We start from the raw sequence: 14,383 nt of genomic DNA, 5'->3' as shown, positions 1-14,383 counted from the left end.
CTAAAAAAGGTCCAAGTTGCTCGAGGTGTTACGCCTGCGAGGGTTGAAACTAAAAAGAAATGCCAGATTATGCAAAGCAACGTTCCTGAGCTCAGAGAAGTCAGTTCTGGATCACGAAGCACGAGGATAAATGGTTTTCCTCCCCATCGGAGACAGTTTTATATATTATGGTGGTTCTGCTGTCAAACGTTTAATCGTTTATTCATTATTGTCCCGTTACCGGTGTGTGTGTGTGTGTGTGTGTGTGTGTGTGTGTGTGTGTGTGTGTGTGTGTGTGTGTGTGTGTGTGTGTGTGTGTGTGTGTGTGTGTGTGTGTGTGTGTGTGTGTGTGTGTGTGTGCGTGTGCTTACATGCTGGCGGGGTTGATGTACTTCCCCACACCTTGTTTAAAGGTCTTGGGGGCCTGGGCTTCTTTAGCTTTCTTCAGGGTGACGCTGGCCTGCTGCTTCTCCTCCTCCTGCTGCTGCTGCTCCTTTTCACGCTCCGCTGCAATCTGAGAGGCACAATTTAAGTAACTCCTCCCCACAGGTGAAGCCAACGCTCAGAGAGAGTAAACCAGGGCAAACTAGACGTCTATCACTCTAAGCGCTTGACAGTAGAAGCCCCATTTCCTTAAGATGATGGCCGTGGCTCACAGCACCACCGGGAAGTCCTCAGAAACATTACAGAAGATGGCAGAGGACATGATTGACGGCCCGTTCGGCCTACTAACGAAGACCGGTGATTGGTACCAACTTTTGCATCGCAACCATAAACAGACAGCTTAGTTCTTGATTAATTCCTGTGATCCTGAAAACCCCTTAACGAGATAAACATTCATACTAGCGAGCTCCAACATCTGATTTACACACGCCCACCCTGATTACAGTAACTTCCTGTTGGAGTCGCCAGGTGAGCTGTAGCAGAAATACGCTGTCTGATTATGGCAGGCTGGAAGTTCCTTCCAGGAAACCTGCTCATTGTTCAAGGCTGCGGTTTCCAGAAGAGAAGTAACAGGGGCGACCTTAAGAACCTATGAGGATCCGTCAGACGACGAAGAAGAAGTTCATCGAGTGAAAGAGAGAAATGGACAAGCTGCTGCAGTAAAGGTCGAGACATTTCCCGAAGAGAAGCCGGAACCAGGCGGAGCGTTCACACGTCTAAAGATAAACGCCCTCTTACCTCACAATTTTGAGGCTAATTTGACGTTAATTAGGATAAATAATTGTTTAGTTTGTCCTCAAAAAACTAATAAAAATAACACTGATATCAGATCAGTACGAGCCCGTCTCACCAAGAGAGGCTGTAGCAAAAGCTTTATCAGGGAAAATTAGTCAGAATCAAACTATTACTAATACTTAATAATAATAATAATAATAATAATAATAATAATAATAATAATAATTAAAGCTGCAAGCAGCAATGAACGGGCCCTCGCACCCTTGTGCACGTTCAGGCTGCAGTGGAAGCGCTTGTATGACTTGCATCTAGATTCTTCAGGCCTGGACATTTAGCAGATGACACCAGCCACGACTCTCTATATCAAACCATTCAAAAGCTATGGCAGAAAGTAGGAACTATCAGATATCGACCAATCAGAAGAAGGGGCGGGGCTAATTCATGCCAAAGAAGGTCAAGTACTCAATACCGAGTCCGATGACACCACCCACATGTCTTTATCACAACCTGTTCAAAAGTTATGGCAGAGAAAAGTATTCTAGGGGGCGCTGTTGAGCCATTTTGCCACGTACATTAATGCAAACCATGAAATATCAAATTTATCGCCAGGCTTGCCTTGCATGCAAAATTTGGTGACTTTTGGGGAACTATCAAATATGGACCAATCAGATGAAGGGGGGCGCGCTTTTTGGCGTCTAGCGTCGCCACGGTAACGCTTTTGAAAGAGAAAAGTAATGCGCCTCGTCGCAGGATGGAGATGCATATTTTGATGTATAACACACCTGGGTGCACGTTACGGTTCGGGCCGTATTAACTGCCGAAGGAATGGCATAAATTGCGCCAAAATGACGCGATTTATTCAAAATGTTCAAAATGGCCGACTTCCTGTTCGGTTTCGGCCATGGCGCCAAGAGACTTTTCTTTAAGTTGCGACATGATACAGGTGTGTAGCGATTTTCGTGCATGTACGTCAAACCGTATTGTGGGGCTTAAGGCACAAAGTTTTTTCGGTCTGAACCAATCAGATGAAGGGTGGGCGCGCTTTTTGGCGTCTAGCGTCGCCACGGTAACGCTTTTGACTGAGAAAAGTAATGCGCATTGTCGCAGGATGGAGACGCACATTTTGATGTATAACACACCTGGGTGCACGTTACGGTTCGGGCCGTACTAACTGCCGAAGGAATGGCATAAATTGCACCAAAATTACACGATTAATTGAAAATGGCCGACTTCCTGTTCGGTTTCGGCCATGGCGTCAGGAGACTTTTCTTTAAGTTGCGCCATGATACAGGTGTGTACCCATTTTCGTGCATGTACGTCAGCGGTTTCTGCAGGCACCAAAGGCACCTGTGAAGCAGAAAACTGGTCCGGGAGCAGCATCAACGTCAGAACGTCTTGGTGGTAGGTTATGGTCGTCTACCATGCTTGATCTCTGTCACTGCTTTTGTTTAAAGAAAACACGAAAAGAAGACCTAAAGACAGTTTAAATCAGGTAAATACATACCTGAGCATCAGCCTCTTCATACGGGTCCACGAACACGGTCGCACTGATGAGCTTGATCTCCGACTGTAAGAGAACGGTCACCGTTGAACAATCATTAGCTTCAGTCACACACTGAAAAACACAGATGAATCTACACACGAGCTTCGGGCTTGTTTTTGAGAGCTTCTCAGAAAACGGCGCTCAGGTGGGTGAAGGCTTGGAGAACTGCCATAGCTCATGATGTTTCACATCATCATTTATGCTGTCTAAGAAGCGAGTGTAGCTCCTCTCTGGCATTTGCAGTAACATCCCTCCCTGGCTGCTCGTCCTTTCATATTTACACGCCCGACCTTTACTCCACCTATGTGGCGGTTAAAACACGATGGCTGACTCTCGTTCTCCTCGGCTGCCCTTGATGTCGGCGGTGAGGAAACTGGAACTACGTCTAAAACCCAACTTTATCGGGACGGGGAGGTCAGGTTGTGAAATTAAATAATGACACGTGACGAACTCGTGAAGGAGATTTTTGTTTTCAGCCCAATAAGCTCAAAAGGCCTGTTTAGACATCAGAGCCAATGAGTTCCCACCTTGGGTTTGTCCGATTTGGGGTCACTCTCCACGTTCTCCATTGCTGTGAGCGCCTCAAATCCACCAACGATTCTGCAAAAGAGAGAAACAGAAAACATCCGTTTGTTGACGGCGACTTCTGTACATCTGAGACCTGGACCCATCGAACAAGCGCCGGGTCGCACTGATCTCCCACGACGACGATAAGCGAGAGCAGCGGATCCGGCACAGCAGAAGAAATTGTTAAAAAGGAACCGTCACAGATCCGTCACAGATCTGGACCACCCACCACAGCTGTCGTTTCTAGCCAACAACATGGCAGTGATGGGTTTAATCGTGGGCCGAGACTCTGGTCTCCGGGTTTGTTTGACTTCATCAGCTCGTTAGTCGACTGAAACCGAGCTAAACCCAACTTCTCGTCGTTGGACTGACGCACCCCGGGACGCGGTTGGAGGTCTCTCTAATCCTGCATCTTAACAGCCCAGGGGACCGAGGGAGGCCCCCACGCACGTTCACGCCCCCGGTTTTGACCTAGAAATATCAGAAGGAACCTGCACGGAGAAGAACCACCTAAAGCGCGCAGGACATATGAACCGTTCAGAGCTGCCCATCTGTCCACTTCTGCCACCTCCAGCTGAGCAAAACGTTTATCTGTCGTTCTTTTGAAAGACACTTTGGTCCCTAAAACCGCCCGCCTCACCTGCATCTAAACTGGCACAGAGAACAGAGTCTGATTAAATGGGCCGATCGGGACCGAGCTGCTACATCTAGCGGCTAAACTGGCAGCATTAAGGAAAACGTGCAGTTCATCAAATGACCGCTAGTGGTCTGTGGTCAGGAAGCATGAAAGCTCACCGATACTTCCCCTCGCTGTTCATTACTACAGGCTGCCCGTTTTACTTAACGTTGCTAATTAAATGGAAGAAAAAAAAAATTGATCAAATGTTTAAAGCTAAATAATGAAAAAAATAAAGACCTTTTTCTGTGTTTGAGGACAGGTTTTGATGTGAAACCAGAATCAAAAACTTCAACAAGTATGAAAGCGTGTCAATCAGCTTGACGTTTCTTTTTCAAAGAGCTCTGTGACATCACAGACCAAAGCAGCACCCATTTATCCAGTCTCCTCCGCTGCACTTCATCAACATTTTCTGTTTCACTGAACTGAAAAGTGCAAACCTTTAACACCGACTTAAAAAGATGCACGTGCAGCAGAGGAGAGGGGTGGAGTCACGTGGCTGGCCCCGCCCCTCCAAACCAACTGCTATAAACAGAGGTGTAAAAACACATTACAAACGTAGCTGCACCAGCTTTGTCACACAAACACACCTCAGGAAACCATCAACACGAAAAAAAGACACATTTCCTTTAAAGATGATTAATAGATACAACTTACTAAAAAATAAGCTATTAACAACTCTGGGTTCTCATCATGTTTAGTTTCCAAAATGTAGGACTTAATTCCCATATTTGTCAACATTAATAGTGTCTCCTGTTGGCACTTGGCTTTAGGGTGTAAATAGCAGAGAAAACAATCAGAGAGAGTGTAGCTGGTCAGACGCTGAGGAACGAGAGGCCATCCGTCAGCGGCTCCCCTGGTACAGAGCTCTTCTACGAGACGCTCTCTCCTCACGCTCTTCATCCAGCTGTTCCAGTGGGAGCGCCCCGTCACCTCGTGTGGAGTGAGAGAAATCAGGCATCCACACATACACAAACACCTCGCAGCCAGTAAACAGCAGAGGATGACTGCGAGGCTGCATGTGTTCAGGTGATTAGAGAAGCCCGGCGACCCGTTGTTCTCCACCTCCATCACGTAAAACTACCTCCAGCCACCAGCTACACTGTAAAAAGTGAAGAGCGGATTCAAGTTGGCGGCTGAGGCCCCGGTGAGTGCTTGGCCCGCGTGAAGGATCAGATGCTCTGCAGGAGTCTGAACACTTTTAGGAGGACAGCCATTGAAAATCCTGCTCAGCTCAGCAGCATCCGCCGAGATCCGGCACGCACTACATTTCTTACTGCTCTTGGCTCGGCACGAAGTCACAACACTGATTAAAATATCTGCAGTTTGAAAGGACACAAATACTTATTAGAGAGTAAAACAAGAGGCCAATCGTTTACCTTCCAAAGACGGTGTGTTTCCTGTCAAGGTAAATGCACGACCTGAAGGTGATGAAGCTGAAACACAGAAAAAAAAAACTGCATTAGCACAAAATTCACAAGTGGTCCAAAATAGATGAAGATGTCAGCACTTTCACAGGCTTGAGAGTCCAGCTTTGGCCCCGACCAGCGCTTTGATCAGTCACGACATAAACATAATCCTTCATGACACGTTCACACTCACTCATCCTGGAGTCATCGTAGCTCACAGGCTCGAGTCAAGCCGACTGGACTTCTTCTTCTTCTTGAAAATGTTTCAGCTTCCATTCAGAAGCTTCTTCCAACTCCATTATGAATTTCTAAGTTGTTAAAGTCGGATGTAAGTCACCGACCCTCCAGGCAGTCCTCAGAGTCTTCCACGTGAGTCAAGGTCATGGAGGGAGATCCAAGGCTGGTGTTTGAGAGGTGAAACCGGGGTTTCCTCACTCCTCTCTGAAACCATCCATCTGTTCTGAAGATCCATTTCCATTCTACAGTCTTCAACTCGCCTCCGTCTCAGTCGTTTCCATTACACTTCAGTAGCACCTCAATGTCAAGGCGGCCCGAAACGCTGGTGAGGAGGCGCAGAAACGCGTGGACCTCCTCGTTGCACCACAGAGTAGATTTGATTGACATTTTTCGCTGCACCAAAGTTTGGTCTTAAGGGCTGCGGACCAATCAGAGGCCTGCGGCCTGGCGACGTCACACTTTCAGCCCGACTCAGCTCGGTTGGAACCCCGCCCAAGCAAATGGTACCAACGGTACTATCAACTAGTGGAAAACCCTTAAAACGGAGAAAAGTCGAGCCGAACTCAGTAGGTACCAACGGAAATGACCTATACACCCTGTCGTTGCGATGTTGCTGGACCTGGACGTTGACCCGATGAGTGAGAAAGAATAACGGAGTCAAATTCCCTGTCTTGTTTGACCTGACTTGGCCGAATAAACATGATTCTGACTCTGATGAGCTGCTCTCCTGTGTTGTGTTAGCATGAACTCGCCACCGTGCGTACAACGCCGCCGTGACTTCTGCACAAGATCCTCCCGACTCCCTCAGACACGCACGACACGTCAACATGAACGCGTCTCGTTTTCTCCTCCCTGTTCAGGTCTGTGTTGCTTTTTTCTTTCTCTTCTTTTCCTGACTTTGCAAAAACCACAGTTTGGATATCTGCAGGTTTTAAATGCCGTCTTGATACTACTTTTCTCTCTCCGTCCAACTGCCAGCCAGAGTCCTGCTGCTTTGAATCAAGTCTTTGAAAATGCATAACATCGTCGTTATAAACAGACGTCGGGAACTGTGAGCGTTTAAACAACTTCAGTTTCTCTAATGCAAACATGTTTTATGTTTCCATAATTATATGAAAAAGGCAGTTTAAAAGTAATTAAAACAAATACGGCACATAATTGTTCACGTTTGCTGAAAGAAGACAAAAACGACTGAAAAGGCAAAAAAAAAAAAAGCCTGAAAGTATTTGAGGATTAAATTTTTGCAAAAACGTTGTGGAAGATGGAAAAACAAAAGCCAGTTCTCTGATGAGCGTCTTTACCAGAGCAAGAGCTGAAAGTTTGGAGACAAAGTGTTCAGAAAACATTTCTTACAACTGAGACTTGTTGGTGTTTGGACCAGAGTTGGCCATGCTGAGAACTCCCCGCCCCGTGTGAGAGAGATTGGGCCGAAACTCATCCCTGAAAGGTTTCCCCCAGAAGGACTCGCCTCCTGGGAACGGCAGGACGGGGGAGAGGGAGAGAGAGAGAGGGTACTTAATAACATTTTCATTTCATTAGACAGGATTAGTTAGCTAACAGCATTTTGACATCTTAAAAACAACTTTTACGATTCTGTGGTCCATTAAAGCAGCTTTTTACATTTCCATCTTTATTCAAAGATGGTTTTTACTCTCTTCACAAACAACACAGTGAAACAGTGAAATACGTAAAAGGGAGATTTTCCCGTTATAGGCGAGGCTTCAATATTTACTCACACTACACCTTTTTTTTTTTTTTTTAATAGAGTCGTCACAGCAGGAAAAGAACAAGTTGGATTAATGACGTTAATGACGGCTGAGCCCATCTTTCAGTAGAAAATGGGGGGACCATTTCTTTAAATGGGCAGTTTAGTGGAGCAAAAGACCAACAATGTTGTGATTTGCCCGTTTAGATAATGTCTATCCTCTCTAGTCCATATAGGTCTTGTTCTGGTGGCTCATTTCTGGTCCCCCGACAACAGATCTGGACCTCGTTAATTGGAACGACCAAGGGTTGAAGGAAGAGGTGGAGATGTGGAAGGTGAAGACAGCACTGGTGGTTAGAGCACGGTGGCTGCGCAGCTTCCCTCAAATATGGTTGAGCTTTTCAGTTTCCACGCCTCACTAGGAGCATTAACCAATCACAATCCAGCCACAGGTATCTCTGTCGGCCTTCTCACAGCACTTGGCTTATTTGAGCTAACACTGGTAAAGGAAATGCTTGTGTACATTGAACAGAGTTAAAACCAGAAGAGGGTAAGGAGCATCAGCTTTCACTGGTGAACTCAAGTTACGCAAATCAAAACAGTTTTGAGTTAGAACAGAACATATGTTTGCAGTAAAATGGCAATTAATGTTCCCTCAGCAGGCAACAGGCCCACATCTGAACATTTCTTTTATTTAAAGCCTCTGAAATTACTCAGAAATGTCATTCCACTGAAGTGTTGGTGTGGAAATTGTCCCTGGAGGGAAACTGACGTAGTTTGAACTTTTCAAGTGTAGTGCATAAAAACTCTGTACAGGTATCTCTGTCGGCCACTGCCATCTTTCCATAAGTCCATAAGATATAAATCCTGCTCCCGCCTGATGGCGTCAGGGTCTAGACGAGCTGTGGCATCATGGAGTTGAGACTGGCGGTGGGTGGCGATCTGGCAGCGTCTCTCGTGACGTCATAACAGTGAAGATATGGTCTAAAACCCTTCGTTATGACTGCCGACACAGATTTATAGATTATTCTGTACGTCATGTGCTGCTCAGAAATGAAACTAGACCAAACAGTTGGTACGTTTTGTAACGAGAAGCATATTAAGGAGACATCTGGAACTATTTAAAAAATAAAAAAGGTTCCAGCAGTGTACATTTACACGTTAGAATGCTACATGTATTTGTATCATGAAGGATTATGAATATTAATTTGTATGGAAACAACACAAATTGGCGCCTCTGTCGGGAGTATTTATTCGTATTATTTCACCATCGGAAAGACGAGGCGCTGAGCATTTGCATGAGAGCTAAGAAAGCCGTTTGCCCTTGAACACGGGGGCCTGATGAGAGCCTTCGTCTGTGAGTCATTATCCGGTCCGACTTCATTATTAAGAATCACCATGATGAGTATACAGGAAAATGCACCGCAGGAGCTTATTGGCTCCCGACGGGGGGAGAGGATCCGATAACCTGAGGCGCGTTGAACCGTCCTGCCAGCTGGTATACGTGCACGAGGCTGCACGTCAACATACAAGGGACAATACCAACCTGGAGTGTGTTTATCCGGGTTTAAACGCGCACCAGCAACCCCACGGAGGGCTGGAAGCTATCGAGTTTCCCTGGTAACATTTCTGCATAATTTATCAACACGCTGGCATTTTACCTCCGTATGGATCATAACTGACGGAGAGAAAGAGGAGGAAGCAACCATCCCCACCACAGAGAGATGCATTAAATCAGACTGCAATCTTTGTGATGTGGATTTGACCCTGGACTCTGAAACTGGTCCTGGAGGTTTCAGATGAATACGGGTCCTCAGAGTTTTGATGATACCAGTTTTCTGGATGCATCCATTTTTAATTCTTTACTCGGGCAACAGAGGAGAAACAAACACCATTTTCTTGACACTGTAAAGTTGTCTTCGTCACTATTAGCCACTGCAACTGCTGACATCGGCCCCTAATCTGTTCTCCTGGTGCAGCACCGACCAGAACTCGTACTGCACCTGTATGACCAAGTTAAACCAGGTGCTGGTTTTGGACTGGTCTGGGATCCAGTTCAGCACTGGTTTGACTTCAGAACCTTGTTAGAACTGGTTTTACTTTCCACAACCACAGATCCTCATCGGTACGTCTCCACTGCATCATATGAAACTCTCTACGACGCGTTTTGAGCTTCTGAGGTGCAGAGAGACAGTTAATCTGGACGGATCAGCCTCATTATTGGTGCGATGTCCAAACTGAGGTCTTCAAACCACCTGTCTGCAGGATCGTGAGTGAAAATGCTGAATGGTGGTTTTAAAACATTCAGCAACCTCAATAGAGGTGTGTTGGGACCGGATCTGAGTGACGGCCCGTTGAGACCTGCGCTTCTGGCTGTCCTCGTTTCAGCTCTGGCAGAACTCGTTTCCAATGTCATGTCGGCAGCGACACTAGAACTAATGATGTTTGGACAGATTTGACCACGATGAACATAAGCCAACATAAATTGACTTCACAGGTTAACATAAACTAACCCAGCCAAGCTAAAATGGCTAACTTTGATTGATATGAGGTGGTCGGGTTCCAGCTGGCTTCCTCGACCTGCTCGTTCTGCTAATGTGCAACATGGCACGATGTAGTACGAGGAAAAACAGACTGCAGAAGCACTCTAAAGAAACCCTATTGATGTCACAGGGGGATTGTTCAGTTCTTCTTATGCAGTCTAAGGTTTTGGACCTCCCCACAAATCCAACTAGCTGTTGGGTTGATGAAGCATTTCCTGCTACAACTACACCTTTATTGTTTTGAAGCTCAACATTTAAGATTAAAGACTTAATGAGACCACAAATAAATCACAGTTGACAATCTTACTCTCTTGGATGCAGAAATAAAACAAAATGCTAAAATACAAGAGCTCAGTCTCTGTGAACAAGTTTCACAGAAGCTATTTCAAACCGCCTGAAGCAAAACAAGCGTTGCCTACGCCGAGTTAACGTATATATATATATATATATATATATATATATATATATATAGAACCATATGTATAGAAACTGCAAACCAAACCCACAATGCTGCACATTGTGGGGCTGCTGAGCGGCAGAGAAGTCCCCCGTGAAGCTGCCTAAAGGCCTGTTGTCCGGCTGTGTGCACACATTGTTCCCTCCAGGTGAGGAGCAGAATTTTACTCACAGGCCAGAAATTCTGCACCTTCATAAATCTGTCATGGTGGATGCGATTTGCAGTGTTTAGACTCCCGGACTCACAAAGCTCACTTTGTGCAGCGAACTCTCCCAGCAGCACAGGCGGCACGGCGGCAGGAAATTAACTGGATGTTGTCGAGCAATCCATTAAACTGCACCGGCTTTACGACCGCCTTTTAAAAACGGGAAAACGTTTCCTTACAGCGGGACGACTTGTTCCATCATCTGTATCCGTCCTCCCGCGTGTCTTCATGGAGCGTGTTTAGAAAACACTCATGGAGAGGTCCGAGCAGGATTTATGAGAACCTTCCAAAACTAGAGGGAGGCGTGTGGTCTGATCCTACCTGTGCCGGTGCCGGTGGGGTCCCCTCCTTGAATCTAGAGGGGAAAGAAAAAGAAAAGCTTTTAAGTTTGGTTGGCTGTGAATACAGCTTCACCTCTTGATCACGTCTGCTCAACCTTTAAATGAAGAACAGTATTTAACTGCTCTGAAGTGATAGGATGAGCTTCTAATTTTTATCTCAGTTTCAATGGCCTGTTAATACGTCACTTAATTGATGAAATCCTTTCAGCCGTTGGTTGATCCCTTTCCCGCTGCGTTTCCTGGCCTAACAGGACTAAAACTCTGATATCTCACACTTTAAAGAGCGTTTTATCCGAGACAAAACTTTACATGGCCTCAGACTACACTCGTTTTACGGAGCGTGACCAGGAGACGGGAGACAAACCAAATGAAAGACTAAACACAACATTGGTTCTCTCCCAACACCCAACCTGCAGCTTTCCAACACAGAGCCCTATTGTTCGCCGTGAACGCCACCCGCTCAGCGTTCCCACCGCTGCTTCTATGGTTCTGTGCATTTCTTTGGACTTTGTTTCAAGGTCCAGCCTCTGGCCATGGAGAGGTTTGAGGACAAATGACACAGAGATACACCGTTTGCTTGTGGTCAGAATCAGAATCATCAGAATACTTTATTATCAATGTACCTGGGTACTGTGAGATTAGAGGTAGCATCACCTCTCCAGTGCAAGATAAATAGCAGTAGTGCAAACAATAAGAAATACAAGAAATATAAGTAATATAAAAAATATAAAAAAGGTTAAGGTGCATTTGAATGTTTTTTTTTTTTTTTTTTTTTTTTTTTAACAGATGACAGTATATACATGTGTAGAATATTGCACAGAGTCCGATGTTTCAGGCCATCACACTGCATAGATGTGAACGTAAAAGACAAAGAAAAGAAGACCCGGTTGTAGACGGTGCTTAACAACACCCTCATGGTCTTAATTAAAACCCAGATCTAAAGTAGGAACGAGACGACATGGACGTGGAGTGATGCATAGATAGACATTCTTACAAATTTACAAAAACAACTAAATAAAAAGGTTTAAATCAAAATTTGAAAGAGTTTAGTGATGGTAAATGAGAGTGAGTCTGTCAAATTTGTAAGATCTATAAAACAATGCATGAAGGGTACTTTGATTTATAATCAACTAAAAAAAAAAAAAAGAGAGGCAGTATGAGTGGGGGGCTTGTCCAACCCCGAATCCCAAGAACGAAGCAGGAGATCAACAGGTGGATCGCTGCGGCACCTGGATCGGATGCCTCCCTGGGGAGGGGTTTTGGGCGTGTCCGGTTGGAAGGAGGCCCGAGGACAGACCCGGGACACGCTGGGGAGATTATATATCTTGGCTGGCTTGGGAACATCTCAGTAGAAGTGGAGGAGGTGGTGTTTTCTTCTCAGAACCCCATCCTTGTTCCCTAATCACGTTATTAGGAAGCTGCCAGAGGGGCCTCAAACTAAAACGGCCATATTCCTTGAAGTGTCAAGCCAGGACTGCTGGTCCATTTCACCTCCTGACAAACTGCTATATTGGAGGACAGAACTATTTATATTGCAGTTTCCACATGTGACTCCTTTAATATATATGTTGCTCTAAAACAAATCAAGTGCAACTCCGTTTTCTTGGCGAGCTGTGGAGGACAGGCCGACTGCTTGGCAGCAGAGGTAATAATTACAGATAAACAATTCACACCTCACTGCTGCAAGTAAAAACCCGGCGCAGAAAGGAAAAAGGTTGGGGTCCTCTTGAGACCAGATGTCCGCTTTACAGCCACTTTAATTATGTGAGCGCCAGCTCTGCAACACTCGGATGAGCGGCTGATCAGAGAGCTGAAGACCTCCAGCTGAAGAATGACTTCAAACAAACGGTTGTTTACTAATCAGCAGACGCTAAATTATTCTTACTGAACCAGGTAAAAAACAAACACTGAATGATTTATTTATACATTAGGTTAAAGCTAATGAACTGTGGTGGAGGATAAATGTACATACACATAAAAAATAGCCCCGATCAGTTCCACAGGTTCACACCGTAATACTCTGGTCTCTACCAGATTTTAAAGATAGGATAAGGGATTCTGGGATGATGTCACATCTCTTAATATTTGAGACGGAACACAGAGAGCTAGCTCCTCCCCTCAACTTCATGTGCACTAGCACAAATCGTCCAGACAGTGACTGGCCAGAGTACTAGTCGTGGTGGTTTGGGGTCAGGGAGCCACGTTTCTGCTCACCTCAGAACCAGAGCCAGGGCCGTGCCATGAAGACCTTTATTTATTTATTTACAGTGTAGTCGTGACAGGAGCAGCTAGCAAATACTGAGCAGATCTATACCGAATTTGACAAAAGGGATTGTGTTTGAATTGCTTACCCTACCTTTAAAACAGGTAAATAGAACTGCAGATAAAAAGTAGTAAATAAAAATGTGAATATCGGCCTGTCTTTCTGATATCTCTGCTGGGATGAAGGACCGTCACCTTCCAATAAATCTGTCCAAGACTGAGCTTATTTGGCGCTTTTGCATTAGTACCGCCTTAACTTGGTTCTACCCGCCACGGCCCCGTTTTGCGCTTTTGCACTAGGGGCTGAGGCGTGCAGAGCCGCTCCAAGCCGATACTATTTCTGTAACCATTTCAGCGAGGTTCTAATCAGGGCTGAGCAGGGACTATTTCTGACGTCACCACCCTCCGCGCCTCTGATTGGTCGGGGGGCGGGGCCGGCAGACGTTTGAATCAGGAAGCAGGAGTCAGCGCAAGAGCGACCCGCGGCTCGCGGCGATTTTATTATAAAGCGCAAAACGTCTGTTTGGTGATCCAACTCTGAGGTGCAGATGTTCATAAACCTGGTGCTGAGGAGAGAATTAAAAAAGGGATGTAGACGGGCTGTTTTTTTTCTCAGCCGCTCGCGGCTCCAGCTGATTTCTGATCAGCGCCGACATGAACAAAGCGGTTGCGCAATCGAGTACGTCACAGCAGCTTCACCCCAACCTGCCCGCTTCTCCCCTGGCTGTGGAAAAACACACGGGGACAAACGGGAAGAGCCGCGACGAGCCACGCGGAGCCGAGCCGGGCTAAGGTGGTACTAATGCAAAAGCGCCAATTGTCTGTCCAGCCAGTCATTCCTCACCTCCTCAGATAAGCAGCTGGATTCCACCACACCTGTGCCCACGTCTTCTGCTACGAATCTTGGTGTCATGTTAGACAGCCAGCTGACCTTTAAGGAGCATGTTCTGTCGGTTTCCCGGTCTTGCCGATTCGCTCTTTACAACATCAGGAAAATAAGACTCTACCTGACAGAACGTACGACACAGCTCTTGGTTCAGGCTCTGGTCATGTCACACATTGACTACTGTAATTCTTCCTTGGTCGACCTTCCTGCGTGCTCAATTAAACCTCTGCAGATGATCCAGAATGCAGCAGCACGTCTGGTCTTCAGCTAACCCAAGAGAGCTCATGTCACTCCGCTGCTAATCACCCTGCACTGGCTTCCAGTTGCAGCATCAAGTTCAAAGCTCCGGCTTACCAAACAATTACCCAAATGGCTCCTGCCTACCTTCACTCAT

The 14,383-nt window shown here is 46.0% G+C and overlaps 1 protein-coding gene across 1 annotated transcript in view; it reads right to left on the bottom strand.

Annotated features, from left to right (window-relative positions):
- The window catches only part of ppil2 (peptidylprolyl isomerase (cyclophilin)-like 2), a 33,780-nt gene that overhangs the window by 2,342 nt on the left and 17,055 nt on the right, over positions 1-14,383 (bottom strand). Inside the window, exons 14-19 of the mRNA XM_061730698.1 lie at positions 10,822-10,855; positions 6,944-7,061; positions 5,324-5,380; positions 3,229-3,301; positions 2,663-2,725; positions 351-493 (exon numbers count right to left, since the gene is read on the bottom strand). Coding sequence (XP_061586682.1) covers positions 351-493; positions 2,663-2,725; positions 3,229-3,301; positions 5,324-5,380; positions 6,944-7,061; positions 10,822-10,855 — 488 coding nt within the window. The remainder of the gene's footprint in view (positions 1-350; positions 494-2,662; positions 2,726-3,228; positions 3,302-5,323; positions 5,381-6,943; positions 7,062-10,821; positions 10,856-14,383) is intronic.

This window comes from Cololabis saira, chromosome 9 (assembly GCF_033807715.1).
Source record: "Cololabis saira isolate AMF1-May2022 chromosome 9, fColSai1.1, whole genome shotgun sequence".
In the NCBI taxonomy this organism is placed as follows: Eukaryota; Metazoa; Chordata; class Actinopteri; order Beloniformes; family Belonidae; genus Cololabis; species Cololabis saira.
This window is presented reverse-complemented; position numbering and strand designations above follow the sequence as displayed.